The sequence below is a fragment of the Epinephelus lanceolatus genome, chromosome 20 (assembly GCF_041903045.1).
Source record: "Epinephelus lanceolatus isolate andai-2023 chromosome 20, ASM4190304v1, whole genome shotgun sequence".
NCBI lineage: Eukaryota > Metazoa > Chordata > Actinopteri > Perciformes > Serranidae > Epinephelus > Epinephelus lanceolatus.
This window is the reverse complement of record NC_135753.1, coordinates 5,049,080-5,076,976: the sequence shown is the minus strand read 5'-3', so window position 1 is coordinate 5,076,976 and position 27,897 is coordinate 5,049,080. Positions and strand designations below refer to the sequence as shown.

Genomic DNA, 27,897 nt, shown 5'->3' with positions numbered 1-27,897 from the left:
TAAATTGCTTTACAAATTCAGATAATTAATACAAAATATACCAACTAATAAATGATGATGTATTAGATGAAACTACCCAGCAATGTTAGAAAATAAGCTCCATGTTTACCAGCTGCAACTTTAAAGTGATCAACACATGAATGCATCAATAATTGAATTACAATATATGATTCTGCATAATGAGTACTTTACTTTTGGTACTCTACATATATTTTGATGATAATATTTTTTGTACAGAGTATTTGTATACTGTAGTATTTCTACTCTTACTTAAGTAAAAGAGTATTTTAACATTTTTGGACTGGCTTTTCAAATCCACCGGAACTGTTGACGGTGGCTTCTGTTTCCATCGGACCTTAGACACAGACGGACCAAACAAACTAGCAGCGCTTTTCAAGTTACATACATCGCCTGAAACGAAAGCAGATGAACTCCATAACTCAGCTCAGATTTCACGGTTGAAGTTACTATCACAAGTCAGGATGAAGTTTCGAGGGAAAATCATAGACATCGCCTGTCTCAACCATTTCACCCGTAAGTCACCAGCTTCTTTTACCGGGAGGTAAACGACAAACTGACACTGCTAACCAGGGTTAGCTTCCACCAACAGTCCGCACAAAAACTCACGTTTCTCTGCGATAAAATAACAACAACGTAAATCCACCCTTTACTCCTAGCGGATCCTGATGTGGGCCGAATGGGCGTTTGCCCAGGGCGGCACTTTGTCACGACATGTGGGGGGGCGGCAGGAGCGGCAAGTGCTGGAATTTGTACTTTACGTGACAACGCCTGAACGCAACACAGGCTCCACTGTGTGTTCAGTGTTGTGCTGCGCTGTTGTGTGAGCTGCGTGTTACACACTGTCCATAACAATAACTATGTCAGGTAACAAACTGTGTCGGGGTCGTTTTCGGTCAGGTAAATGCGTCCCGAGCCGCGCTCTTGTGTGTGTGTGTGTGTGTGTGTGTGTGTGTGTGTGTGTGTGTGTGTGTGTGTGTGTGTGTGTGTGTGTGTGTGTGCGTGCGTGCGTGCGCGCGCATTGGGGCCGATCTTCTTCCGGTTCAGCACTCTTGAACACTGTGTAAATGGGAATCGCCTTGTTGTTTACCTTGTTGAGTTTATATATATATATACATATATATATATATATATATATATCGTGTCCTGCACGTCCCCACATCTTGAACCCCCACTTGTGAGGTTTTGCTGGCATGTAGATGCGTAGATGTGATTTTCCCTTGAAAGGCACCATGATTTCGTCAACAGCATGACATTCTTCAGGAGGTACACAAAGAAATTGTTGGCGCAGTTTTTGTAACCATGGCCTGAGTTTCCAAATTTTATCTTTCTTTGCATCATCAGACACCTTGAGGTTGTCCTGAAAGTGAATCAGTGTCAGCAATTTCAGGAATCGATCTCAAGACATCACGTCACAAACTGCGGAGTGCTTTGTCTCCATCTCCCAGTAGGCTCGTACATTGGGCATCTGTACTAAACCCATGTGCATGTACATACCCAGAACTTGCTCCATCTCTTTAGCAGTTGTGTTCACTGACTTTCCTTCTTTCTGCACACTGTACAGGTTTGTTTGTTCTGCAATTTCCTGTAGCATTTCGTCAGTCACAAAATCTTTGAAATACATGTATGGTGTCCAGTCAAGCCTATCTTCTGAGTCTTCCTCAACACATTCATCAAATTCAACATCTGGAGGTTCAAACTTTTTCTTCTTCCACTGATACTCTTTCCTTTTCACTTTGCCTCTTGCAAACTGCTTTGCTGCTGTGTCCTGTGTTAGTGTTGGGTCCTCGACTTCTGCACTTGTCTGGTCCATGCTTTCATCTTGTAAATCCTCCTCATCACTACTATTTGAGTTTTCCTCAGTACACATTGCAGTAGGAGTCCATTCCTCATCCTCGTCCTCATCATCATCTTCCTCTAACTGTTCCATGTCACTTGAATTCCCATCCATAATCATCTTCAACACATCTTCAACACTCCATTTATTTGCCATCTAAAAATATGCACCAAAACACAAATTATTGTGTATTTTTTCTCTGAATTGTTCAGTTTTAGTAGAAATCAGTGAACAAAAGACAATTATTAGCAAGGGAGCCATAGTAACATTCGACTACTTATCAATCATCATGATACAGCAGGTATATACAATAGCATATACAATATAGGTTAATATCTCAATTTCTACACTAAATAAACCTAATTATGTCAGTTAAACCTCTAATTAGTTCACTTAAATAAGAAAAAAGACTGTATGTTGCTTTATTGAATGCATAATGCATGAAATGCAATAAAATGACAACTGACAGATTTGCAAATAAATTACCTTATATACCTGCTGTATCGATTTTGATACACACTTTTTCAACACGGTTTTACTGTAAATTAAGTTATGAAATATTAAGTAATTTTACATTGCATCAATCCATCAAATGTTCCCATTGAAGTTTCAGTAACGATTTGCAAGTTTTTCTTACCTGAACTTCTTCAAAATTGGCAAAAATATCCTTGAAAAATCATGTGTGGGTCACTGATTGACAGCAGCCATTTTGGATGTCTCAATTGGAGGACCTCTGGTGCATCAATTACTGATCCCTGGTGGATTGCCCAAGCACTGCATGTATCTGATTGTATACATCAGGTTTTTCAGGAAAAAAATATCACACTGATGATGTAGAGGTCTCAAAAACTCATGTATCAAATATGATACACTTGGCGATACAGGGTTAGTATAAGACAGTTGTTTTGTCGGTGAATGTTGTGAGTTGTAATGGAGCCAAATTATGTGCCGTTACCTTTGTTACATGTTGCTGTTGTCCCTGGTTTTATATGAGAAGAGGAAAAGATCGCTAGACGCTAGGCTAGTTTATACAATGTAAAATGCCATAGACTTGTGCTAATAACGTTAGCATGTTTTATTGGTGGGGGAAATGTGTCCAGATAAAGAGAGTTTGTCGTTCAGTTCTACGATTTATAGTGAAGCTGATTTGCTTACCTGTGTTTGAAATTGTCTCTATTAAGCCATATTTAATGTGTGTTTTGAATCAACAATATAAATAAAGTTTGATTTGAACTAAACTTTACAGCACTTAACTAGGGATGCACCGAATATTCGGTAACCGAATATATTCGGCCGAGTATTGCAAAAAAACACACATTCGGTATTCGGTGGAATAAGTTAAAAGCAAGGCCGAATAATAGCGGCGTATTTTGATAACTCAATCAAACAGCGTGCCTTGACAGGCGGAGTAAAATGTCGGCAGTGTGGCGATCCGCCCGTCACGGCACTCGTATTTGCGACTAAAAATAGTTTTGAGTGAGCAAAATAGGCTTAAATCATTCAGCACGCTGTGCGAGCAGCCTACAGATTTCAACCAGTAGCAGAAACGAAAGGCGAATCCCATCGGTTGTGGGTTGAAGGGGGTCACAGACACAGACAGTAATGCATTCCTGTCAATTACGGCGGCCATCGGCTTACCGGGCGACGGAGAAGTCGGCTCCAATAATATCCTCTTCTTGGCGTGTGGACTGCCCAGAAGTACCTGAACAGCCGAGCCAGCCGAACACAGACCGTACGTGATGTGTCAGAGGAGAAACGAGCCGTTCACGGCCCACAAACCTCACCGCACTTTAGGGACTGTTCTTTACTTATGAAGGGACTTGTCAGGGGAGGAGGGTGGCTGGTTGATTTTTATTTTATTTATTTATTTTATTTTGATCCCCCCTATGTTCATCACTCACTGATGCTGTTTTTGAAGTATGAATAAGTCAGTAAGTAATTTATTCCATTGAAATATCATTGATGTATTATAGAAAAGTGATTTATCTTTTTATAAATGACAAAAGGCACATCTGCCTTATTTTCGCTGTGGTATCCTGATACTACTCAGAACCATAATATTTTCACTGGTATCGTACAGTGGGTCCTAATTTTGGTACCGTGACAACACTAATCTGGAGGGGGTTCATCTGCAAAAACTAATGAAAAACTAAACAACGATATTTGGTATTCGGTATTTGGCCAAGCGCTTAATATTATTTGGCTTCGGCTTCGGCCACAAATTTTCATTTCGGTGCATCCCTACACTTAACACAGTCCTCCACCGCCGACTAGTGTTTTGGAGGTGTAACTCCAGAGTGACACAGAAACACCACCGCAGAAGTAAAAATAACGTGCAGATTTTTTTTTCCATGACTAATTGATTAGTTGACGATTATGTGCGACCTTAGTTGACCAAGATTTTCTTGGGTTGACTACATCCCTACAACACAAGCAAAAACACTATTCGAAAATCATGGCAACTATTCGACGGAGCCACGCACACAGATCCATTCATCTTTAAAGGCCCGAATATACTCGGGTGGAACGGACTCTGCAGAGGTCTGCACGGACTCAAAGCGGACGTCCGCAAGCCCTGTGCGCGCACACCAATGACTGCTCGGCATGTATTTTTCACATCATGGGGATTTTTCACGGACATTTTTACAGGACTGCGGACATTCCTCACAGAGTAGTAGTCTCTGCATGTTTCTCCTGTTTGTAGAAGAGCATTAAACTAGCTGGTAGCCCATCTCACACCGCTGTAGCAATCCTAGACTGCCCTTGTGCGGTTAGGAGCTGAATTGCATGTCAAATAAAGGGGGGGAAATAAGACGGCGAATAGTAATAGTCGCATTAAAAAATCGATTTTTCAAAAATGACTATTCGAAATTCGAAAATCGTGACCCATCCCTAGTAATTAGAAGCATACATATTAAAAGGAAATACTATAAACAATTAAATATAAAATCTGAATGCAATTAACAATAATAATAGAATATAAAAAATATGTACACTCTAAACATGAATAGGGTTGTGTGCAAATAACAGTTGTGCAAAGTACAGATGTGCAAAATCAACAGAATGCAGTGTGTGACAGGTGAATGACCAAGATGATGAAGAGATGTCTGACTGTGTGTTACAGGGAGGGTGGGGGGCAGAGTAGGTGAGGGTCTCTGGTCCTGTTGATGAGGCCAGCTACAGATGGATTCAAATAAACACTCTAGAGAAAGGATCAGCACTCAATGAAAAACCTCCTAAGCCCTATGATAAGCTATTATGGCAAGGCTTAACTATACAGACCAGTGAGCAGTGATAACTAACATGTCTTTGGGGTCATCGGGTGGGAACCTCCTTTCACCAGTGTTTCATCTAGTTGGACCCATGACACCTCCAGGAGGCCAGACAGTGATCTCTGACTGAAATAAACTGTTTTTGTGGCATGAGGTTTTGGTCCTGATGGACTGCAGCCTCCTGCCAGAGGGGAGAGTCTCAAAGAGTTTGTGTCCAGGCTGGGAGGGATCAGCCACAATCTTTCCTGCACGCCTCGGAGTCCTGGAGGCATACAGGTCCTGGAGGGAGGGCAGATTGCAGCCATTCACCTTCTCGGCGGAGCGAATGATACGCTGCAGTCTGCTTTTGTCCTTGGCAGTGGTGATGGAGGAGGTGAGGATGGACTCAGTGATGGCAGAGTAGAAGTGCACCATCATTGTCTTTGGCAGGTTGAATTTCTCCAGCTGCCGCAGGAAGTACGTCCTCTGATGTGTTTTCTTTATAAGGGAGCTGATGTTCAGCTCCCAATTTAGGTCCTGGGTAATGGTGGTCCCCAGGAAGCGGAATGACTCCACAGTGTCAACTGGGGAATCACATTGTTCAGCCTGTACCAGGTCACCAGCTGGTCAATCTCCCACCTGTAGGTGGACTCATCCCCGTCAGAGATGAGTCCAGTGAGGGTGGTGTCGTCCGCGAACTTCAGGAGCTTGACGGACTGATGACTAGAGGTGCAGCTGTTGGTGTACAGAGAGAAAAGCAGAGGAGAAAGAACACAGCCTTGGGAGGATCCAGTGTTGATAGTCCAGGTGTCAGAAACATGTCTCCCCAGCTTCAGCTGCTGCCTCCTGTCAGACAGGAAGTCAGTGATCCACCTGCAGGTGGAGTTCTTACTCACTAAGGTTTAATGTCACATACAGTAACGAGTGTAGCTGCTGTCAACTCAAGTCATTTACGAGTTATCTTCACTTTGTTTCCACCGGGGCCACTCGGCTGTTCACCGGTTACCGTGTTGCATCGGTGTATGTGTGTGTGTGTGTGTGTGTGTGTGCGTGTATGTACGTGTGTGTGTGTGTGTGTGTGGAGGAGTTCAGCGCCGGCACAGAGCGCAGAGGAGAACCAATACCGTCAGTGTTTATCAATACTACGGTCCTTGATAATCTAGCCCCGGGGCTAATTTAGTACCGGATTTCGGTACCCATCCTTAATCAAAACACAAATGTAGTGAAACTTTGTAGAAATGAAATAAAGTATGCAGCGGCTGCCCGTGCCAGGAAGTGCGCAACGCTGCAAGTGTGTGTTCCACCAATCAGCGTTCTTCAGCGCACAGTCCCGCCCCTCAAGAATTCCGGGTAATCTGAAAAGTCCTACCCCCCTTCTGGTACTTTTTTCAGGGAAAGTTTGGGGTTGAGGGAAAGTTTTTTTACCCAGGTAATTTCGGTGGAAACGCTCGGAGGTTTTTCAAAATCCCGGGTAAATGAAAAAGTTCCTGCAGTGGAAAAGGGGCTCATGTAACTGTTCAGATCAATGTGTCGTTACACCCCTGGTATTAAAATTTGATTTGTATTTGACTTTTCTGTAGATATTCTTTAGCTGCACACAGTCTGTAATAACGATACAGAACAAATCAGAGACACTGTCTCTGTTTATGGTTCAAAGCAGCCTGGATTTAAATAAAATGTGTTTTTACAGGCTGAAGTTATGTTTGCTGTGGTTAATAACTTCTCTCTTCCTCGTCGTTACCAGGAGTCATCACTACCATCTCAAAGCTGACCAAGATGTGTGTCTTGAGACTGACTCCAGACAACCTGTTCTTCATTCTGTCTGGTAAAGTGGCCAACGGAGGTGTCAGCATGTGGTGTGAACTGTCACAGGTAAGAGTTCCAGTTGGGCTCCATGTTTGCCAACAGGATGGAGATGGATTAGGCAGGAGCTTGAAAAAAAAGAAAGATGAATTGTGAGGGAGACACCTGATTAGATCTTTAAATGTAACTTTGTTTTTATGCTTCTGTGTCGGCAATAGCTGTGGCTGGAGGCATTATGTTTTCAGGTCGTCTGTCCTTCCGTTTCATTCTTGTGAGGGCAATATCTCAAGAACACCTTGAGGGAATTTCTTCAAATTTGGCACAAACTTCTACTTTGACTCACTGATGAAGAGATCAGATTTTGGTGGTCAAAGGTCAAGGTCACTTTGACCTTGTGTCCGTCTCATTCTCATGAATGTGATATCTCAAGGACCCCGTGAGGAATTTCATCAGGTTTGACACAAATGTCGACTTGAACTCAACAATGAACTGATTTCAATTTAGTGCACAAAGGTCACTGTGACCTTGCGTCCGTCTCAAATTATGAATGCAATATCTCAAGAAGGCCTTGAGTAAAATTCTTCAAATTTGGCAGAAACGTGTACCTGGAGTCAAGGATGAATTGTTCAGAATTTGGTGATCGAAGGTCAAGGTCACTTCGACCTTGCGTCCCTCTCATTCTCATGACTGCAATGTCTCAAGAAGACCTTGAAGAAATCTCTTCAAAGTTGGTGCAAACTTCCACTTTGATTTAATGATGAAGAGATTTTGTTGGCCAAAGGTCAAGGTCAGTGTCACCTTGCGTAGGTTTCATTCTTGTGAATGTGATATCTCTCTTTTTTTTTCAATTTTGGCACGAACATCCACTCTGAGTCAAGGATATTACTGCAGGTCAGTGTGACTTCACAACACATGTTTTGGGCCGTAACTCAAGAATTAATTTACTACTTATGACAAAATATCACAAAAATGTCTAATAGGATAAAATTATGAGGTGATGAAATTTTATATTGAAAAGGTCAAAGGTCAACTTCACTGACATCTTCATGTTTTATGATTTGTGCAAAGTGAGCCTTTACTCTTCCAGCCGATCCTGTCAGTGTGTCCTTGCTCCCTGTAGGCCAACTTCTTCGATGAGTACCAGATGGAGGGCGTGTCCTCAGAAGACAATGAGATCTGTCTGGAGGTGACTCCAGAGAACCTGTCCAGAGCCCTGAAGACGGTCCAGAGCGCCAAGGCCGTCAAAGTTAAACTGACCAAGAAGCACTGCCCATGCCTTACCATCGCCGCCGAGCTGGTGAGACTGTAAACATGAAAACTCAGCAGTATCAGTCACAAATCACATCATATCAGCACTGGACAAGAAGTAACACTGTGCAGCAGTTTTTGTAGATCTGTCCAAGGCCTTCGATACAGTTGATCACAACATACTGTTAAGTAAACTGTTCAACATAGGACTGAGTGAAAGTGCATGTGCCTGGTTTCATGACTATTTATCTGAGAGGCGTCAGTGTATTAAATCAGGTGACACCAAATCAGACTTCTTGTTTATCAATAAGGGCGTGCCACAAGGCTCCATTTTGGGCCCTGTACTCTTCTCTATTTATATTAATGATATTGTGTCCTCTTTAAGTGGTCGCCATGCCCATTTGTACGCGGATGACACCGTTGTTTATTGTATTGCAGACTCTGTACAGCTCGCTATCAACAATTTGCAACTTGCTTTTAATGAGCTTCAAAAATCTCTTTTAAATCATAAACTTCTTTTAAACGTAACAAAAACAAAGTACATGCTGTACTCCAGAGCCAGAAATGTTAACCATGAAACTTTGAATTTGGTTACTATAGAAGGCTCTAGAATTGGAAGAGTCACTGAATATAAATATCTTGGCGTATGGATAGACGAGGATTTAACATTCAAACACCACGTAAACAACCTTGTCACTAAAATGCGACAAAAGATCGTTTTTTTGTACAGAAACAAATCCAGCTTTCCTTTATTCTGTAGGAAAAGAGTTGTTGAAGCTGTGTTGTTACCTGTCATTGATTATGGTGATGTAATTTACAGACATGCTGCAGCTTCAGTTCTAAAGCCTTTGGACAGTGTATATCACTCTGCTCTTAGATTTATTACTGGTGACGGGTACAGAACACATCATTGTGTTCTGTATGAGAAGGTTGGTTGGCCTTCTCTGGACGAGAGGCGCAACAAACATTGGCTTTTATATATCTTCAAGGCCCTTGTTGGAAAATTACCACCTTACATCTCAACCTTGTTAGTGTGGAATGCTGGTAGCTATACAACCTGCTCTACCGATCTGCTACTTCTTAAAGTTCCTCGAGCATGTACTGAACTTGGTAAAACAGCTTTTTCTTTTGATGCTCCAAGCTCATGGAACATCCTCCAACACTCTCTAAAAATTCATGTTCTTCCTTCTCTTTCAGAGTTCAGAACTTTGATTTCTAACCATTGTGTTTCACATTGCAACTGTTTTACCTGATTCTATTTTATCTACCTGGTCACTGATGAGATTGTTGTTCACAGTGATTATTCTGTACTGTTTTTATTGTGCTGTGGTTCAAATGTGTCTGTAATCTCGACGACATTGGAAATGAGGGAAACCTCAATGTCCTTCGAGACTAAATAAAGGTTTGAAAATGAAAGTATCATGCAGTAATATGCACACCACCACACTAAGTAATGTACTAGGGCAAATCAAAGAAAGTTGTGTTCTGCTAAAAGTTTTTACATTTTTTGGGGGCAGGGGGGTTCTTGATCGGAATCGTCTAAGGACAGAGGGCGCCAGATGCTGCACTGATTGTAAAGAGGCAAATTTTTGGTATTATAAATTTTAATTGTACATGTTTTGTACAAAATTAAAATTAAATTATTGACACTGAAATAAAAAAACTAAACACAGAGGCACTCACGCGGACAGCTAAGTATTCTCTTCCTGTTTTCAACAGCTGCCATCACTAGAACAACCATAGACGCATTCAGCTGAAAGTCACCAGTTAACAGATTCACTCGTTAATCAGTAACTCTGGTCTGGTTACAGTACTTTTCCACACACATACATACACACATACACACATACCAAACGCCACCAGACTGCGTCACATACATACATAACCCGTCTTAAAGGGGAAGACTGGCCAGTAACATTAGCATTGGCAAGTGAGACCCTTGCTCGAGGAGTTGTAGCATGACATTTTTGAGGTAATTTGCATGACTTGACATTACACATTCTGCATGCACACATCACAGTGTTGATGCTGAAACAATATATGTAGTGAAGAGTGAGGCTCCAGAGGAGCTTTGTCAAGACTAACCGAGTGATATCCTGTCCAGCCCACCCTGTCCAGTATCAGTCGAGTCGTCACTCATGATGTCCCGGTTGACATCATCCCCCGGAGACTCTGGCACGAGTTCAAAGAACCAAGCATGCCAGACTTCGATGTAAGTAGCATTTCTATACAGAGCAGCACACATCTAACCAAACACTAGAGACATTATTGGTTTTTATAGGACAGTTCCTCTTAAATTAGTCTTTCATTACAAGTCACATGAAGGCATCTTCGACATGTTCTATGATGTTATGTATGTTCTTGCAGGTCAGTATCTACCTGCCTCCTCTAAAGACAATTAAGAACGTTGTGGACAGAATGAAGAACCTCTCCAACTTCCTGGTAGCATCATATTACTTCAAACTTCACTCAGGTTAAGGTTTGGCAATTTAGGGTGTTCTCAAACCTAAAAAAAATTATCCATGCAAATTTAAAACAAGGAAAAGTATTAACATTTTCTTGAATCTGGAGTTTAGAGGCCTTAATTAAACCTAAAATCACGTCATGGTTTAGAAATGGAAAGCACCACAACTTGTCACGAGACCAAGTGAATGGAGATTACTTTATTCTTTGTTTTTTTTATAAGATTACCTGCATCTTATTTAAAGCCCCATTCAGACAGGTTTTTTTTCTGTGGAGGTGGGCTGGTTTTAATATTCCATCTGCTGGTCAGTGATTGACTTTTGTATATCAACTACTCACCCGATGTTATCTTGAATTCATGAAGGAAACTTTTTTTCTTGCATGCCTTCATGGTGACCGGGGAATCGAAAAACAAAAAGAATTCTTGATGACTTGGAGTCATAGGCAACTGTGTTTAACAACAGCAAAACTGTATCAGAACATCTGTTCACAAACTCTGACACAACGTGAGCAGTATAATCCAAGTCTCATCCATCCAGTCACATGCTCAGTACTTCACAAACAGACAGACCTTTTCAGTGGGTAACTGAGCTGAAAGTGAAACTTATCTATGCTCTTTTCAAAGCCAGACTTGCTTTTTACCTCGATGAACACTGGAGCTGCTGGTCTACCACTGCTTCGATCAGTTAGTTTGTTTTATTATGTGATTTTGGTGAATCCAAACTAACTCTTTAAAATGCCAAAGTCACACAATGTTTGATTGAGGCAGCAGTAGACCAGCAGCTCATGTGTTCAGCAATATAAAATTGTTATTTTTATCAATGGAGTCTGGCTTTTGACAAGAGCAAAGATAGGTTTCACTTTCTGTTCACTTTCCTGTCAGAAATGTTTGTATACTTGGGAAACACTGAGCATACAACTGGATAAATGAGACTTGGATTATACTGCGTGAGTTGTGTGAGTGTTTTTAAACAGATGCTGTTAAAAGCAGAGCCTTGTGACTTCAATTCATCAAGAATTTTCTCTGTTGCTGGATTTATCATTCACCGTGGAGGCATGCGAGAAAAACAAAGTTTTCTTCACAAATTCTATTTAACACGGGGTAAGTTGTTGATTTACAAATAATCATTTACGGGTTGAAGTAATTCTTTAAATCCCAACTGGACTGACGTCAGTTTATTTTGAAGTGAGTCTTTAAAGTTTTTTTTCCTGCTGTGTTTTAGCAGCTCACTGAAATATTAACTTGGTGAGAATAATGTTATTATTACAGAAATGATGGACAAAACTGTTGAAATAATACACAAATTTTATTAAATTGGAATCATCTTTTGAATTTGTCAGAACATTGATTAAAATGTTCTCTTAACTGACATGCTGAGTATAACCTAATTAAAAAGTTTCAGTTGGTTGAATGTAAATTAAAGTTTGTGTGCATGTATCAGGTAATGGAGGCCAACCTGAACGGAGAGATGAACCTGAAGATCGAGACTGATCTGGTCTCTGTCACCACTCACTTCAAAGACCTTGGAAACCCTCCATGGGGTAAAACAATGTTACTGTCACCTGTGTCTTTTTCTCTTTGTTTGTTAGTTTTTGCCATGTGGCAATGTCAGTCTGTCACACCAACCCTTTGGTCCAGTTTGAGAATGAGAGTAAATTTACTGCAGACATTTACTGTATGTTCCCCAGAGGAAGAATCCCACAGACTTTAGTGATCCTCTGACTTTTCCTTTAGCACCACCATAAAGTTAACATCCAGTTTTAAGTGAAATGTCATTGTGCATTTTCTGTTGGATGGATGTGATAAAAATGTGGCTTTGATGTTCATGTTCCCCTCGGGATTAATTATACAGTCCCCCTGGTGAAATTAGAGAAACTGTTTTCCAGGCCTGGAAATGGTTTGCAATTAACAGAATGTTTTGGAAAAGTTTTGAATATACACTTTTGGCTATTGCTTAAAATATGTTCATTAAAATCCCAAAACTCATCTAACATAATGCAAAATATGTTCCTTGTATTACTAATTTAAAATTTGGTTGTTGCGTTCCCTGATCAGGCTTAGGGGATGAGGGAAGTAACACTGAAAAAAGGGGAAAATGTAAGCAGAAATGTGGTGCACAAACAAAAGTTAGGATTTATTTACAAAAACAGGAAGGTGCACGAAATAATCCTCCAGAGAGTTAACAAAAAACACTTTCTTTAAAAAAAAGAGAGAAAGATACTAAATTACTGTTTACTGATTAACTGATTGAATAACTTAAGATCAGAGTTGAACAAAAGTTCACCACCCTCCCTCCAGAGGAGAGTTAAGTTCACAGACTCTGGTGCACTGCAACTGGAGTGTTTTCAATCTGCAATCCAACACATAGCACCTTAGCTGCCACACTGGCTCTGACTATTCACTTCTTCAGGTTTTTAACTACCATGTCCTTGATGAGTGATCAACCACAGGTGTGTTAACCCCTCTCTGCATGGTGAGGAAGAGAGGGCAGCACAAGGCGGCACAAAAAAAAAAGCAAAACACAGCAAGAAAAAGGGCGAACTCCGGTTTCAGCTGGAACACTAGTGCTTCGCTGTGTGACAGTTGAAATGTCACTAGTGTCTCATGATACTCATAAACCAGACCAGCATCGTGTCATCACCAAGACTGCGTGCTCTTTTGGGAGAAAGAAATGTGCCGTCACATTAGGAGAGAAACGGGAAAGCTGCTGTGTAGCAGGTTAAACAGGGTCCATGTCATTGGTCCGACAGCCCATTGCTCCAACATTCCATTACTCCGACGTCCCGTTGTTCTGATATGTGATTATACCAGGCTATACTGTATTTGTGTACCATAGAGGATCAGCAAACGCAACAAAAGTAGGCTACTGGTCGAGATACAAGTGTCATAGAGTGGAGAGAATGAAACTCCATAACCTCCTGTTATTAACTTTGGGGTCCGGGTTGTGTGGGGAGCTCTCTGCGGTGCTGAACGGCTCCCGGTGGGTGTATTTCTGCCTTGATGGTGCGCCGTGACCGGCTCTGGGTCAGCTAGGAAAGACTTGAGGCGACGCAGGCTCACGGCTTATGTGTTTGCCACTTTCTTTTTCATTTTAACCCACACCATGATCTTTTCCTAACCCTAACTAAGTGGTTTTTGTGCCTAAACCTAACCAGACCTTAACCACAGGGCATCATGATGATTTCGGAACAACAGGACTTTGGAACAATGGGTTTAATATGGTCGGAACAATGAGATGTTGGACCAATGGGCTGTCGGACCAATGGGCAGTTCCCGTTAAACATGACTTTCACACTGAGATTTGAGTCACATAAGATACATTAATATTCACTGTCAGTGTGGTAAATCTCTAAATGATGCTGGTGACAGTCACTACAGATGGAGAGCTAATGTTAAATTATAATGTAATAAAATAATTAAGGTCAAGGAAAATTTGGTTTTGAAAAGCCACCACCCTCGCACCATATGTCAGATTGACATGAAACTTGAAAATAATGGTCTGGTGAAGGAGTTCTATGGAAGCTTACAAAATCTTAAAGATCCGCCCAGTATACGTATTGTCCACCATATTGAATTTTGTGAAAAACACCTTTTGATATCTCCACCTAAGGCATAGGTCCGATTTGTACCAACCATTCTATGAATCAGCATGGGATGAAGCTTTGTAAACGTTAAAATGGACCTGCATTTTTGTAGCGGCTTTCTAGTCAACCGACTACTCAGAGCGCTTTTTACACTTTGAGTCACATTCACCCATTTACACACACATTCATACTGGTGGCCAAGGCACCATACAAGGTGCCACCTGCTACTCAGTTTTAACACACTCACACACCGATGGAACAGCCATCGGGCTCAAGGATACTTTGACATGCAGACTGGAGGAGCTGGGGATTGAACTGCTGATCTTTTGATCGGTGGATGCTCTACCACTGAGCCACAGCCGCAGTTATGAAAGACTTTTTGATCTGTCATTACGTTTTGATGATATTGACCAATGAACTTTAGAGGGGGCGTGGCTCAGCACATACATGGCTTTTACTCCTTAACCGTTGAGTCAACTGTCACATAACCTGTAGGAAATGTCGTCAGATGTATCATACCAGGAAAGTTTGATTCAAATCAACGAATAAGGGGCGCTACACAAGCAAAAAGTTGATATCTCATAATCAGCCAGAGATATTTGTATGAAACTTAGTTTGCCTCATCAAGGGTCATGTTAGCCTGGTTCCAGACCATAGACCCCGCCCACTCAACTGAGTAGGCTTGCATCTCTGGTCTGGCATACTTCAATGAATTTGCGATTTATCTTGTCCAAACGATGGAAGGACCAATGAACGCTGGGGGTGGGGGCGGGTCTAGCGATTAACCAATCAGCGCCACGCTGATGTCAAGCTGTGCGCCGGTGGGTAACTGGTGAGGATAGCAACAATGGCGACTGCTACAGAGCCTACAGACCACATTAACGATGCTATTGAGGTATTTCGCCACTACTCGCGTTAATGGAGGACCAAATTAAGGAAACTGCTAAACTGGATTTAACGGCGATGCATCTGGGCGTGCACGTCACGACGACGGAGACATTTTAAACGGGCAATGCTCGCTTGTTTTCGGCACCCCCGAGGCATGGATACTAATGACGTCAGATTCTGGGTGAGTCGTTGATCTCTGCTGATTGGTTAGGGAAAAATCAAATTCCCTCCCCCTTGTAAATCGCCTTCAGTGGAGGCGATGTCAGACTGAAGGTTCTGGCAGCTTCAGTCTGACACTCAGGCTAGGGTCATGTCTCAAATGATGTACAAAATTTGATAATGATTGCTTAAAGGGGCGTGGCTTATTACGTTAAACCTAAATTTCAAGACATTTCACATTCCATACTTCAAAAAATCATAATGAATCACCAGTGTGTCCTCCACAGCTGAAAGTTTTTCAGCACATCCACTGAATTCTGACAAAACTGTGCCGCGCTGCAACCTATAGTCAATTCAGAAGTCCGTCACTCTACATTGTTAGAATATGCAAAATTAATTAACATCTATATCTCCAAAAGTCTTCATCTAAATGCAATTACCATTGGCACAAACATTCTTTGAATACTAGATGTCACATGTTTTAAATGGTGTTCAGATCGGTTAAACTGTTAGCTCACAGTGATATTCATTATCTTGTTGTAATTTGTACTGTATGCACAACATTTTCTATTTCGTATAATTTTTAACCAAATGTCACCAAAATATTTGACAATATACTTTAAATTAGCAGAATGATTTGCAATTATTTTCAGAATTTTATAACCAACGCTTTAACTGTTATTGATATCTCATTGCCTTTTGAAGATATTCACCAATGAACTTTAAAGGGGGCGTGGCTCAGCAAATGACTCCACAACGTTTGGACCAATCATCACAAACCTTGCAAGCAATGTCTTAAGAGGCTCAAGGCGCATATCCTGAAAGTTTCATTCAAATTGACCAGTAGGGTGCACCACAGATACAAAAAATGGGCATGCAATAACACAAATCAGACTAAAAATCAGAAATTGATTGTCTAATCATGACAAAACTTGCAGGGTATGTTAACTAATAATTATGAAACACGTGTATTATTCTGAAATTGGTCAATAGGGGGCGCCACAAGTTTCAAATAAGTGCTAGTCTCGCCACCAGACAATCAGAGATCTCCGCCTTCTGATAGTCTGGGGACACCGGCAACAAAGCAACGTCTCTTGCATTTTTGAAAAGGACACGCCTTCTCGGAAATGTGCGCTCCTCCTTTTCTCGTCCGCAAGGAAACAAACACACAGAGAGCTTGAAAATGGATGCGGAGAGATTTAACTCTGTTTTATCAAACGTGTGCTCATCCATGAAGAAAATATTTTTTCCAGCGGATGTCTTAGTTACAACATTATTGAGCAAACTGGAGTAGTTTCATGTCGTATCCGACAACGGGAGGCTTTTAACAGATGACGACCTGTTACCTTTGCTGCTGCTGTTAGCTGTCCCTGTCAGCTGCAGCCACTGATGCGTTCTATCAATCAATCAACCAATCAATTTTATTTATAAAGCCCAATATCACAAATCACAATTTGCCTCACAGGGCTTTACAGCATACGACATCCCTCTGTCCTTAAGACCCTCACAGCGGATAAGGAAAAACTCCCCAAAAAAAACCCCTTTAACGGGGAAAAAAAATGGTAGAAACCTCAGGAAGAGCAACTGAGGAGGGATCCCTCTTCCAGGACGGACAGACGTGCAATAGATGTCGTACAGAACAGATCAGCATAATAAATTAACAGTAATCCATGTGACACAATGAGACAGAGAGAGAGAGAGAGAGAGAGAGAGAGAGAGAGAGAGAGAGAGAGAGAGAGAGATGCAGGTAATGACAGTAGCTTACAAAAACATTAATGAAAGTAATAATATTATAGTTATAGTTCTGGCTACTGTGGTACAATATGTTGAAAGTATGTATTAATATCTGACAGTATACTTGTGTGACAATAGTCATATGTGTATAATAACAGTAGAAGTATGACTAATGACTAATGATGGCAGCAGCAGCAGGAGGCATCTGGCAGGACCACGGCAGCAGCACAACCACACACGTCATGCTGTCCAGGCACCGCTGCGGTATGAGTTAATCTGAGAGACAGTGGAGCACAAAGGCTCCGGAGAAGAAGCCGAGTTAGTGACATCCAGAATGGCCGAGTTAGCAAGATGCAGTAATAGGATGAGAAGGAGAGAGAGAGGGAGAGAGAGGGAGAGAGAGGGAGCCCGGTGTATTATAGGGGGTCCTCCGGCAGACTAGGCCTAAGTCAGCCTAACTAGGGGCTGGTACAGGGCAAGCCTGAGCCAGCCCTAACTATAAGCTTTATCAAAGAGGAAAGTCTTAAGTCTAGTCTTAAATGTGGAGACGGTGTCTGCCTCCCGGACCGTAACAGGAAGATGATTCCACAGGAGAAGAGCCTGATAGCTGAAGGCTCTGGCTCCTGAGACTTGGAGACTTTAGGGACCACGAGTAACCCTGCGTTCTCAGAGCGCAGTGTTCTGGTGGGATAATATGGCACTATGAGCTCTCTAAGATATGACGGAGCTTGACCATTTAGAGCTTTATAAGTTAACAGTAGGATTTTAAATTCAATTCTGGATTTTACAGGGAGCCAGTGCAGAGAAGCTAAAACAGGAGAAATATGATCTCGTTTCTTAGTTCCTGTTAGTACACGTGCTGCTGCATTCTGAATTAGCTGGAGAGTTTTTAAGGACTTACTAGAGCTACCTGATAATAGAGAGTTACAGTAATCCAGCCTTGAGGTAACAAAAGCGTGGACCAATTTTTCTGCATCTTTTCGGGTCAGGATAGGCCTAATTTTCGCGATATTACGCAGATGAAAAAATGCAGTCCGTGAGGTTTGCTTTAAATGAGAATTAAAAGACAAATCTTGATCAAATATTACTCCGAGGTTTCTTACGGTAGTGGTAGAGGCCAGAGCAATGCCATCTAGAGAAACTATGTCATCAGATAAAGAGTCTCTGAGTTGTTTGGGGCCAAGAACAATAACTTCAGTTTTGTCTGAATTTAACATCAGGAAATTGGTGCTCATCCAATTTTTTATGTCTTTAAGGCAATTATGAAGTTTAGTTAATTGATTACTTTCTTCTGGCTTCATCGATAAATACAACTGTGTATCATCCGCATAACAATGGAAATTTATAGAGTGATTTCTAATGATGTTACCTAAAGGAAGCATATATAGAGTAAATAGGATTGGTCCGAGCACAGAACCTTGCGGAACTCCAAAACAAACTTTGGTATGTAAGGATGATTCATTACGAACGTCAACAAATTGAAAACGATCAGATAAATAAGATTTAAACCAGCTTAGTGCTGAACCTTTTAGGCCAATTAAGTGATCCAGTCTCTGCAGTAGAATTTGATGGTCAATTGTGTCAAACGCCGCACTAAGATCTAATAAAACAAGAACAGAGACGAGTCCTTTGTCTGAAGCAATCAGAAGGTCATTTGTAATTTTAACTAGAGCTGTCTCAGTGCTATGATGCACTCTAAATCCTGACTGAAATTCCTCCTCCTCTAGACATCGTGATTTCCTAAAACTGAATAAATACCACACATAGCAACACAAAACTGCTTTGCTAGCTCAATCATGTTGTAACTAAGATATCCGCTGGAAAAGATTTTTTTTTTCACAGACCATTTAATGAGTTATTATCTATTACAGACACTGCTAACAGCTAACAGGGCTAACAGCTAACGGTTAGCCCAGGTAAATGTGCACACAGAAATAGTAATGTTTGTTCAATCATTGTGTTTATAGACTTTACAAACATCGGATTAGTCCATACGGTGATACAGTGATGTGAAAAATGTGATATATAGGCTATATATATAGCTAAAAGCTCTGCTGGTTTTCTACCCGGAAGTATTTGTAAAAAACAAGGCGATTCCCTCTATAGTTTTTTTAAACTCTGAAATTGTATCAACCCATCTAAACACAAAATCTGGGAGAAAGTCATCAGTCTGTAGTTAAGCAAAGTGTCTAAAGCCTGACTTGTGAGTCTAAATAAGTGCAATGGCCTTTCGCAAAATTCGGCTATAAATCAATGAGGGTTTTTTCAAACATCACCAAACTTGGTGAACTTTTTTAATTAAGCCATTAAAGACTGTCCCCAAAATGTTTCTGCAGTTGATCAATAGGTAGCGACAGTGCTGCCAAAGAAGAGTGTGGCCCAATAAAGATTTGGACATTAATGAATGAGCATCTGTCTGATTGTCATAAAACCTGTTGGTAATTTTTAATGCAGGTATCCTAAACTGTCAAAGTTTTTTAATCTACTTAGCTCTAAAGATTTACACTTCCATGCTGGCTTGAACCCCGGCATTGACACTTGCGGCTATATTTATGATTGTTTTGCAAATTTATTGGTCTGGCCTATTGGCATATGCAACTAGTTGGTGGTAGCAATGTCTAATGAGCAAGTGAAGTTAGCAAGCGTTAGCAATTTGCTTATCTGCAAATGCCTGGGAAGTGCAAGTTTAATAATGTATGGCTGTATTGCTATATTGGCCTATCCATTTTAAACTTGTTTTGGAAATGGGGTAAAATATTATGGAATTTAAAAAAAAAAAAAAAAGGTGGGTTAGTCATATTGCCAGAGGGTGGGTCGTGTAGCGGCTCCAGCTGCAGTTATACCTTTTGGCTGTTGATCTGAACACAGCTTTGTGTGATGATGATATAATCCCCTCCCCTTTGTTGCAAGATCAGCAGGTTAAATGTAAAAATAGCTGATAGAGGAGCTCACTTTGGTTCAGATTTTGGTTCAGGCCCCAGCCCCTTCACCATTTCTCTTCCTCCTCCCTGTCTCGTTTTGTCTCCCACTCATCTCCCTTCATCCCTCCAGGTGATGACGCCTCCCAAGACGGTGGTCCGTCTCAGAGCAGGGACCCAGAGGCCATGGCCCAGGCCAGAGTGGACATCAGGAAGCTGCAGCAGTTCCTCATGGGACAGCAGGTCAACCCCAGCAAGGCCATGTGCAGTAAGTCAACCCATGGCCGAAAAGAGTGAAATGCAGTGGAACATCTTTATCTTGTCATGCTTTTCAGTAGGGTTGGGTCGGTTCTCGGTAATACCAATTCGGTCCGGTACTCCGTCTTGGACCGGGTTTTATTTTTTGAGACCGACCGAACCACATACTCGGGCAGAACTTACACAGAGCGGACGTCACAGAGGTCCGCCCAGTAAAAGTGGACGTCCGCAAGCCCTGTGCGCGCAAAGCACGACCGCGCGGACTTCGCTCCGCGCACCAGTGTCACACAAAAGACTGTTTGGCATGTATTTTTCACATCGCGGGGATTTTTCACGGACATTTTTACACGTAGTCCGCTACGCTTATAGTAAGCCCGAGTCTGTGAGCACCTGTGTCTGCCTCTTCACCAAGCGCACAGCAAGCAGGAGAGAGAGGGGGGTGGAGCGGGGACTGAGCTTGGAGGTGCGAGTGCGCATGCGCCTCTACTGTAGCCTGGAGTTTGTTTAATAGTGACGGGGAGTCGATAATGGCGGACAATTTAGTCTTGACGAAATCAAGGAATGCGCCACTATGGCAACACTTTGGCTTTGAGCCAGATGAAGGAGGCAACCCTTGTTTGCACTGATTGAGTAAGCTGCAAAATTTATTTGTAAGGAATAAAAGAAACAACTTGTTACTGTCACTCTGTTGTCCTAAGGTCGTTTTTTATTTTAAATGAGTCAATTGCACCCCCAAGTGGCGAAAATCCAGTATTACCGACTTGATGCTGTTTTTTACAAAAACCGGACTGTTTTTTTTTTTTTCTCATACCGACCCAACCCTCCTTCTCAGTGGCTGCTGTTACAGTGGAGAACATTTGTGTGCACATGATTTTTTTTTTTTTTTTTTTTAAATCCAGTATCCTTTTATAAGCATTTTCGCTGGCAGCAGCCATGCCCAGAGGCCTTGGGTCTCATTCATGAAATGTGAGCAGATCGAATTTGTGTGTAGTTGATGTGTCTTCGGTGTTCATCAATATGTGAGTCGCTATGATCTTTTTGTAGGTACTAACAAAATCTACACCTGCTTCTGACTGCTCGTAGTGCTTATGTTAATAAGATATTGTACATAGATATTGTTTGTCATTATTAGAAATTGCATATTGTGACCATAACAGAGCACAGTACAAATTAAAATTGTAGACGCCTTTGAAACATGCAAGTTAAACATGACAAAAGATTAGTGATATAATACATTTAATTGAAGTAGTTGGCAATTAGCTGATTTAAGCTTCAGATTAGGGTTCTTAAAAACGTGAATGAGTTATTTAAATCGACTTAATACCAAATTGGAAAATGCTATTCTCTGAATAAAAGAAATAACAAACCAACGCGCTCCTCCTCTCCTCCTCTGCCCTCTTTATGCACCACAGCCCCAAACTGCATGTCATTTTTGTTTAAATTAATTATCAGGATGTGACATGGGAGACGTAAACATTATTTCATTGAGTTTTGGTTTAAAAAGACTTGTGGACGTGGGAAGGCAATTTGGCATCTGTCTCCGCTCACACTGGGCAGCTTGTGAACCCGAATCTGCTAGAGAGTTGGAGGGAGATGGTATGATTTTACACCAGACTATGTTGTTGTTAAACTTAACTGTGGGTTATTGCCTAAATTAGACTGGCTGTATGAAGATGTTTCAATAGTGGCTTAATTTCACAAAAGAGCGAAAGAATGCCAAGGCTTAGGCCAAACACTATTGTTACCGGGCTGTCCATGATGGCAGATGAGGGAGACATGATGCTGCAGGGTGCTTGATTTGCGTGCTGTCGCCACAAAGGAAGCTGAAGAGGAAGGAGCAGGGGCTTGACTCAAATGCAGTTGTAGGGCAAACAACACACTTATAATTAAGAAGTGATGCCATGGGCCAAATTTAAAAACTAAAATAGGAAATCATTAAAAAGAATTAGAGAAAATAGAGGGCAAGAGGGCAGGTGCTTGAGCACCACCTGGGGTCTGTCTGTGCACATGCCATCACTGTACCTTCTGAGTTTGCTGTTAAAGCCCAACTTACAGGTTGGAGACCATGGTGAATAAATGTGTAGGGAAGTGATGTAGAAACTCGATTAAAACAAAAAACAAAAACATATACACACTACAGTGGCTTTTGGGGTTGTTTTTGTGAGATAATTTTGCTTCTGCATCTAAAAGCCCACTAACCGGAAGTGACGTAGCGTAAGGGAGTCCGGCCGACTGAGTGTAACATTAATAAACATGGATCCCAGTACTAGTTTTGAGACTGAAGGGGTTGAAAATGTACATTCATATGCATATGACGGCCCACAGGCCTATAATTATGAGCCTGCTAGGCGTCCAAGAGACCAGGAACAGATCAGGGTTAGGAGAAATAACGGCCACAGGAGAGAAATAGAGCTGTGGTGTGAAGAGAACCAGTGGAGAACTGGGCAGGTGTCTTGGTGAGCGACCAGCGTTAGCTAACAACAGCTAACGATGTCTAACGCTGTGTTCACATCACAACATTAAGTTTGCCATCACGTATTAGGTTATAACAAAGCTACCAATAGTTGTGCCAGTATATAACTAATGCTACTTACCCATAACAGAAACTAATGCGCAAATATCAGCTTGTATCAGACATATCTTGCTATGCGTGTTATAACTCTGCATTACGGTGTATTGACATCTGCAGGGGAGAGAGGGAGAGAGGGACAGAGAGAGAGATACGAAGATTTCCTGATAATGTTTTGTATGATAGGTGCTTGTGTGGGAACTGCCAGCCCATATCCTCAGCTGTGGAGAGTATGTGCTGCAGGGAGGTGGATGTCTTCTGGGCTCTGGTGGAGAATCTGACCCCCAGACCAGACATAACATGCCTCACACTGCCCATCAACCCTCACGCCGCCTGCTCCCGTCTCAAACATGGAGGCCTCCCTCTCCACGGAGACCGCCCGCCCACGCACATACCCCCGGGCTCCGCCAGGAACATAATCCTCCTGTTCAAAATGAGCGCTGCACACAACTGCATTTTTTGTCACAGATGAAGCCGTGAAATCACGCCTCTTCACCTGCACAAAACGCACCCAGGCACGAAAACTAACTCCACTCCCTTTTCTGTCCGGAAAACAGTGGACTCGATGTCCTGACAGACCCAATTTTGTGCAATCTGCACAAACACAGTAATTCAGCATAATCACAAATGGTGAAATGCACTGTTAACAACCGAAAAAAGACTAACTCACAAGTTTACTACCGCTCAGACTCACTACCACCTACTACTGCGCATTGGACAGAGGCAGGGTTAAGGACGCAGAGTCCCTCTCGTGACGTAGTATCAGGCGATGTTGAAAAAAAATGTTTTTAGAAGAGGAGCTAAAAAGAGCCACTTTTTCCTCTGAATTTGTGCCCTTATGTCGTGTAAACCATAATAAATTCTGAATTAACTTCTCATATGGTAATTTTCAGACAAGGTTATGTATATATTTTTTAAAAAATTAACCTGCTAGTTGCACTTTAACTGCTCCAGCGGAGGCATGTTGCTTTCTCCCCTGACAGAGAGGTCTCACTGATGATTCAATGTCAGAACAGCTTTTTTTTCTCTCTCTCTGTCTTTGTTTGCTTCATGTTTGCAGGTCGACAGGATGCACCTATCCATAGTAATTATCACCTCCTTATATGGTGGTCACTGGGTATTCATGGGCAGGGATGTATGCTAATTGCTGACAAGCGGGAGCACTTTGTCAGTTTACTATTGATATTGATACTATTTACTGGCATTCATGAACATACACATGTAACTACAATGAAATCCCAGTTTCTTGCGGGGTTCATGTACCCGGTGAAGGTTTTTAGTAACGTTTTTTTATGTGCAAAACTACTCACAGATTTACTAACATTTCATGAATGAGACCCAGTATGGTTTCTGATTTTCAGATTCTCATAAATATAATATCTCAAAAAAACCTTGATAATTTTTTTTTTTTCAGTTTTGGCACAGGTTTGAGTCAAGAACTGATTAGACTTTGGTTGTCGAAGGTCAAGGTCACTTTGACCTTTGGTCTGTCTTATTATCTTGAACATGACACCTTAACATTGCCTTAAGGAATTTTTTTCAAATTTGGCAAAATCATACACTTCAGCTCAAGAATGAACTGACTAGATATTAGTGGTTGAAGGTCAAAGGTCACTGTGACCTCACAAAACATGTTTTTCCCATAATTCAAGAATTCATACACCAATTATGACAAAATTTCACACAAATGTCTAAAAGAATATAATGATGTAGTGATGACATATCCAAATTTCAATGGTCAACTTCACTGTGACATCATAATATTCTGCAAAACAATTTTCTGGCCATTATTCAACATCATATCTCATGAACAGAAGGGGAGACATTTGGTCAGTTACTGAATTGGTGACAATCTTGAAAATGTGCTGATTGTATAGATCTTCTGTGCTGTAATTTTAATTAGTGTCATGTTTCCTTTGAAAAATAATTTGAAAATGAAAATGTCTATTTCTCATCAAATGTCATTATTGTGGTTTTACATTAGAAACAAACTGAAAAGTGGCAGTTTTAAAAAGTGAATGCACCTCTAGCTGATCAATTTGTTTATTTACCTAAATAAAAGATTTGACAATATGTTCCATCACTGGTTAAATCGTATTTCCATTCATCTTCTCCCCTCAGATATCGTCCATGAGAGGGTCGTCCACCTGATTCTGCTGCATGAAGACGTGTCACTGCAGTATTTTATCCCTGCTGTGGCGTAAACACTCTGCAGACATGCATGTTAATCCTGCTCACTGAGAGTTTGGGGAAATGAAAAATGGGCTCAGAACCTGTGTCAGGTTTTCCCCCCACATTGCAAAGGATTCTCTTCCTTGTGGAACCCAAGAGACAAAACTCACACTGTCTGGGAATCTGTCCTACATTTTGATGAGACTGAGGCTGGTTTCTGTCCTCACAGTGGACCTCTGGAAGACACTGAACTTCTGTAGTAGTTTGCACATGCTGGTGAATCCACATTTATCAGGTAGGATTCTGACTGTTGAGATTAAAGAGAAGACAAAAGTTTAAAAGTAACTGTTAATGTTTGTGTTTTGTATTAAAAGTTTTGTGGTATTTCATTTGGTTATTTCTTTTGGTTTCACTTACACACATCACGGGTGTCGATGATGATTGTATAATTTGTTGAGAACAAAATGATGTAACAGCGGTCCTCATGCTATCCTTATGAAGTCTGTTTATGACAGTTAAGTCAGAAACACGCACACAAATAGCCTGCTGCAGGTCATTTTGTAGGGCTCTGGCAGTGCTCCTCCTGTTCCTCCTCGCACAAAGGAGCAGATACTGGTCCTGCTGCTGGGCTGATGCCCTTCAACGGCCCTTTCCAGCTCTCCTCGTGTAACAGCCAGTCTCCTGGTATATCCTCAGTGCTCTTGAGACTGTGCTGGGAGACACAGCAAACCTCCTTGTGATCACCCATATGGATGTACTATCCTGGAGGAGCTGGATTACCTGTGCAACCCGATTGGGCTGCAGGTACCACCTTATGCTACCAGTAGTGACAAGGACACTAGCAGAAGACAAACCTAGAGAAGAATCAGTCAGGAAGGATGAGGAGAAAGCAACTGTCTGTGGCCACCACATGTAAAACCACTGCGTTTTTGTTGGTTGTCCTGGTATTTGCCTCTCCATTGAACATGTCACTTTCATTTGCACCCAAGCAGGTGAAACTGATTCACAATTACCTGTGCTTCCTTAATGGACGGATTGATATCTCTGAGGTTTAACTGACTTGGTGTTATACTGTGATGATTAAGTGTTCCCTTAATTTTTTGAGCAGTGAATATGGATAGGAATGAAACAGAGCGACTGTCCAAGAGTGCACTTAGACACAATCCCATTTATGAATAAAAATGTCTGGAGAGACAACAAATTACGTAATCAGTGAGTGAAAACAACTTTAAAAATATGGTCAAATGTGAGAAGTAAGTTAAGTCTCCCCATGTCCATATCTAGAGCAATGAAGATTGCATGTAAAACTGATTTTTTTGGTAACACTTTCTATGAAAACCACATCTATAATGCATTATGAGGGCATTCATAGTGAATTGTAATGCATTTATAATGCTTTATGGCTATACACACAATGCTTACTGATGTACTATATCAACAGTCATAAAACACTACTTATGTGACTTATAATGAATTAAACAACAATTATACAACTCAACAATCAACTGTATCAAGGACTCATAGAATGTTACAATCGTCCAAGCAGTATCAAGCACAGGTTAAACCTGGAGTCTACGATTTCTAACATATGTCATAATCATTATCTTCAATATGATGGTGTTTATGACTGAAAAGTACTCCCTATGTGTTACAAACAGCAAAAGGAACCAAAAAATCCACCCTCCCTGGCAGTCACAGGCTTGCTAAGAATCTAACCAATCCAAGTATCGCCGGCCAGATGGGCGTATCGCCTCGGTCAAGTTTGCCCACCCCCTTGCTTCCGTCTCCTCCCTGTTCACCCTCAGCGTCCTCCCTTCCAACCTCGTGCTACGCCTCTCAACACTCAAACAAGTGGTGTGGCTTCCCCCAACTGCGCAACACAGAGAAAACTTCAGCCAGTGCAGCCATGGACGGAAGAAATACACTTCGTCCGCCTCTGCTTGCCCAAACAACCAAGAAAGGAAGGAAAGGAAAGTTGAGCATTTTCCTTACAAAAGAAAGTTGGATCAGACCAGAGGACAAACACAAGTAAACATAGGGGCTTTTCAGCGCTGGAGGCAGCTCCGGGCTTCACTGGGTCTTAGAAATGATGCCACAACAGCTGCGTTTTTGTTGAACAGGTAATCTTTTATGCAGAGGTGGAAAGTAACTAATTACATTTACTCACGTTACCGTAATTGAGTAGTTTTTTTGTGTAATTTGTAATTTTTAAAGTAGTTTTTGAAATCTGTAATTTTACTTTTACTCAAGTAAATTTTGACTGAAGTATTGTACTTTGCTACATTTGAAATCACATCCGTTACTGAGTTAAAAAAAAAAAAAGTTTTCTGCTAAATGGAAAGCAAAAGGGTAAATCTCGGAAATCTTACGTGGAATTGACCCAGAACAAGCGGCCGGTGCCGGCGAATTACTGGAGAGAGAGATGGAGGTGAGTGGGAGTGCTTTAGCAGAAGCACAAGCAGACGCAGCAGTTGAAACGAAGGAAACGAAAGGAAAGCCCGTGTGGTCAGTGGAACTGCCCATTGGTCCGACATCCCATTGTTCCGACCATATTAAACCCACTGTTCCGAAATCATCATGATGCCCTGTGGTTAAAGGAGCAATAAGTGAAATCGTTCCACCGCTAGGTTCGCTGTTGTGCACTGCCTGTAGAGCAAAACAAAGTGTGTCATGAACCACTCCTCCCTCTACCTCTGCCCCTCACTTTAGTCAGATAGTTTATTTTACAATCAGGTTATTTTAAATAAGCTTTTATTTAGAAAAACAAGTGTGTATTATGATCATGGAACATATTCCTCCAATTAATTTCATAACAAAAGTGAATTATGATGCAAATTACTAAACATTTCTAGCATGTACAATCAAACCCCTTCATATCACTATGTCACTACAAATACATAGTTAAAATATTTTTATTTCATGAAACTATGATATATATATATATATAAGGAAGTAAAGCTGCAACGATTAAGGCCAAAGCAGGCACAATCCAGT

The 27,897-nt window shown here is 41.4% G+C and overlaps 1 protein-coding gene across 1 annotated transcript; it reads left to right on the top strand.

The window, feature by feature from the left end:
- The first annotated feature begins 355 nt into the window (after nucleotides 1-355).
- On the top strand, nucleotides 356-25,292 carry hus1 (HUS1 checkpoint clamp component). Its single transcript, XM_033638127.1, has 8 exons — nucleotides 356-534; nucleotides 6,851-6,978; nucleotides 8,030-8,206; nucleotides 10,262-10,369; nucleotides 10,525-10,599; nucleotides 12,063-12,162; nucleotides 20,038-20,172; nucleotides 24,853-25,292. The coding sequence occupies exons 1-8, from the start codon at nucleotides 483-485 to the stop codon at nucleotides 24,933-24,935; spliced, it is 858 nt and encodes a 285-aa protein (XP_033494018.1). The 5' UTR covers nucleotides 356-482; the 3' UTR covers nucleotides 24,936-25,292.
- The last annotated feature ends 2,605 nt before the right edge of the window (nucleotides 25,293-27,897 follow it).

Coding starts and splice junctions, on each gene's coding strand:
- hus1 (XM_033638127.1), top strand. CDS start 483: ATGAAGTTTCGAGGGAAAATCATAGACATCGCCTGTCTCAACCATTTC. Junction 6,979..8,029: donor TGTGGTGTGAACTGTCACAG/GTAAGAGTTCCA, acceptor TGCTCCCTGTAG/GCCAACTTCTTCGATGAGTA. Junction 20,173..24,852: donor CCCCAGCAAGGCCATGTGCA/GTAAGTCAACCC, acceptor TTCTCCCCTCAG/ATATCGTCCATGAGAGGGTC.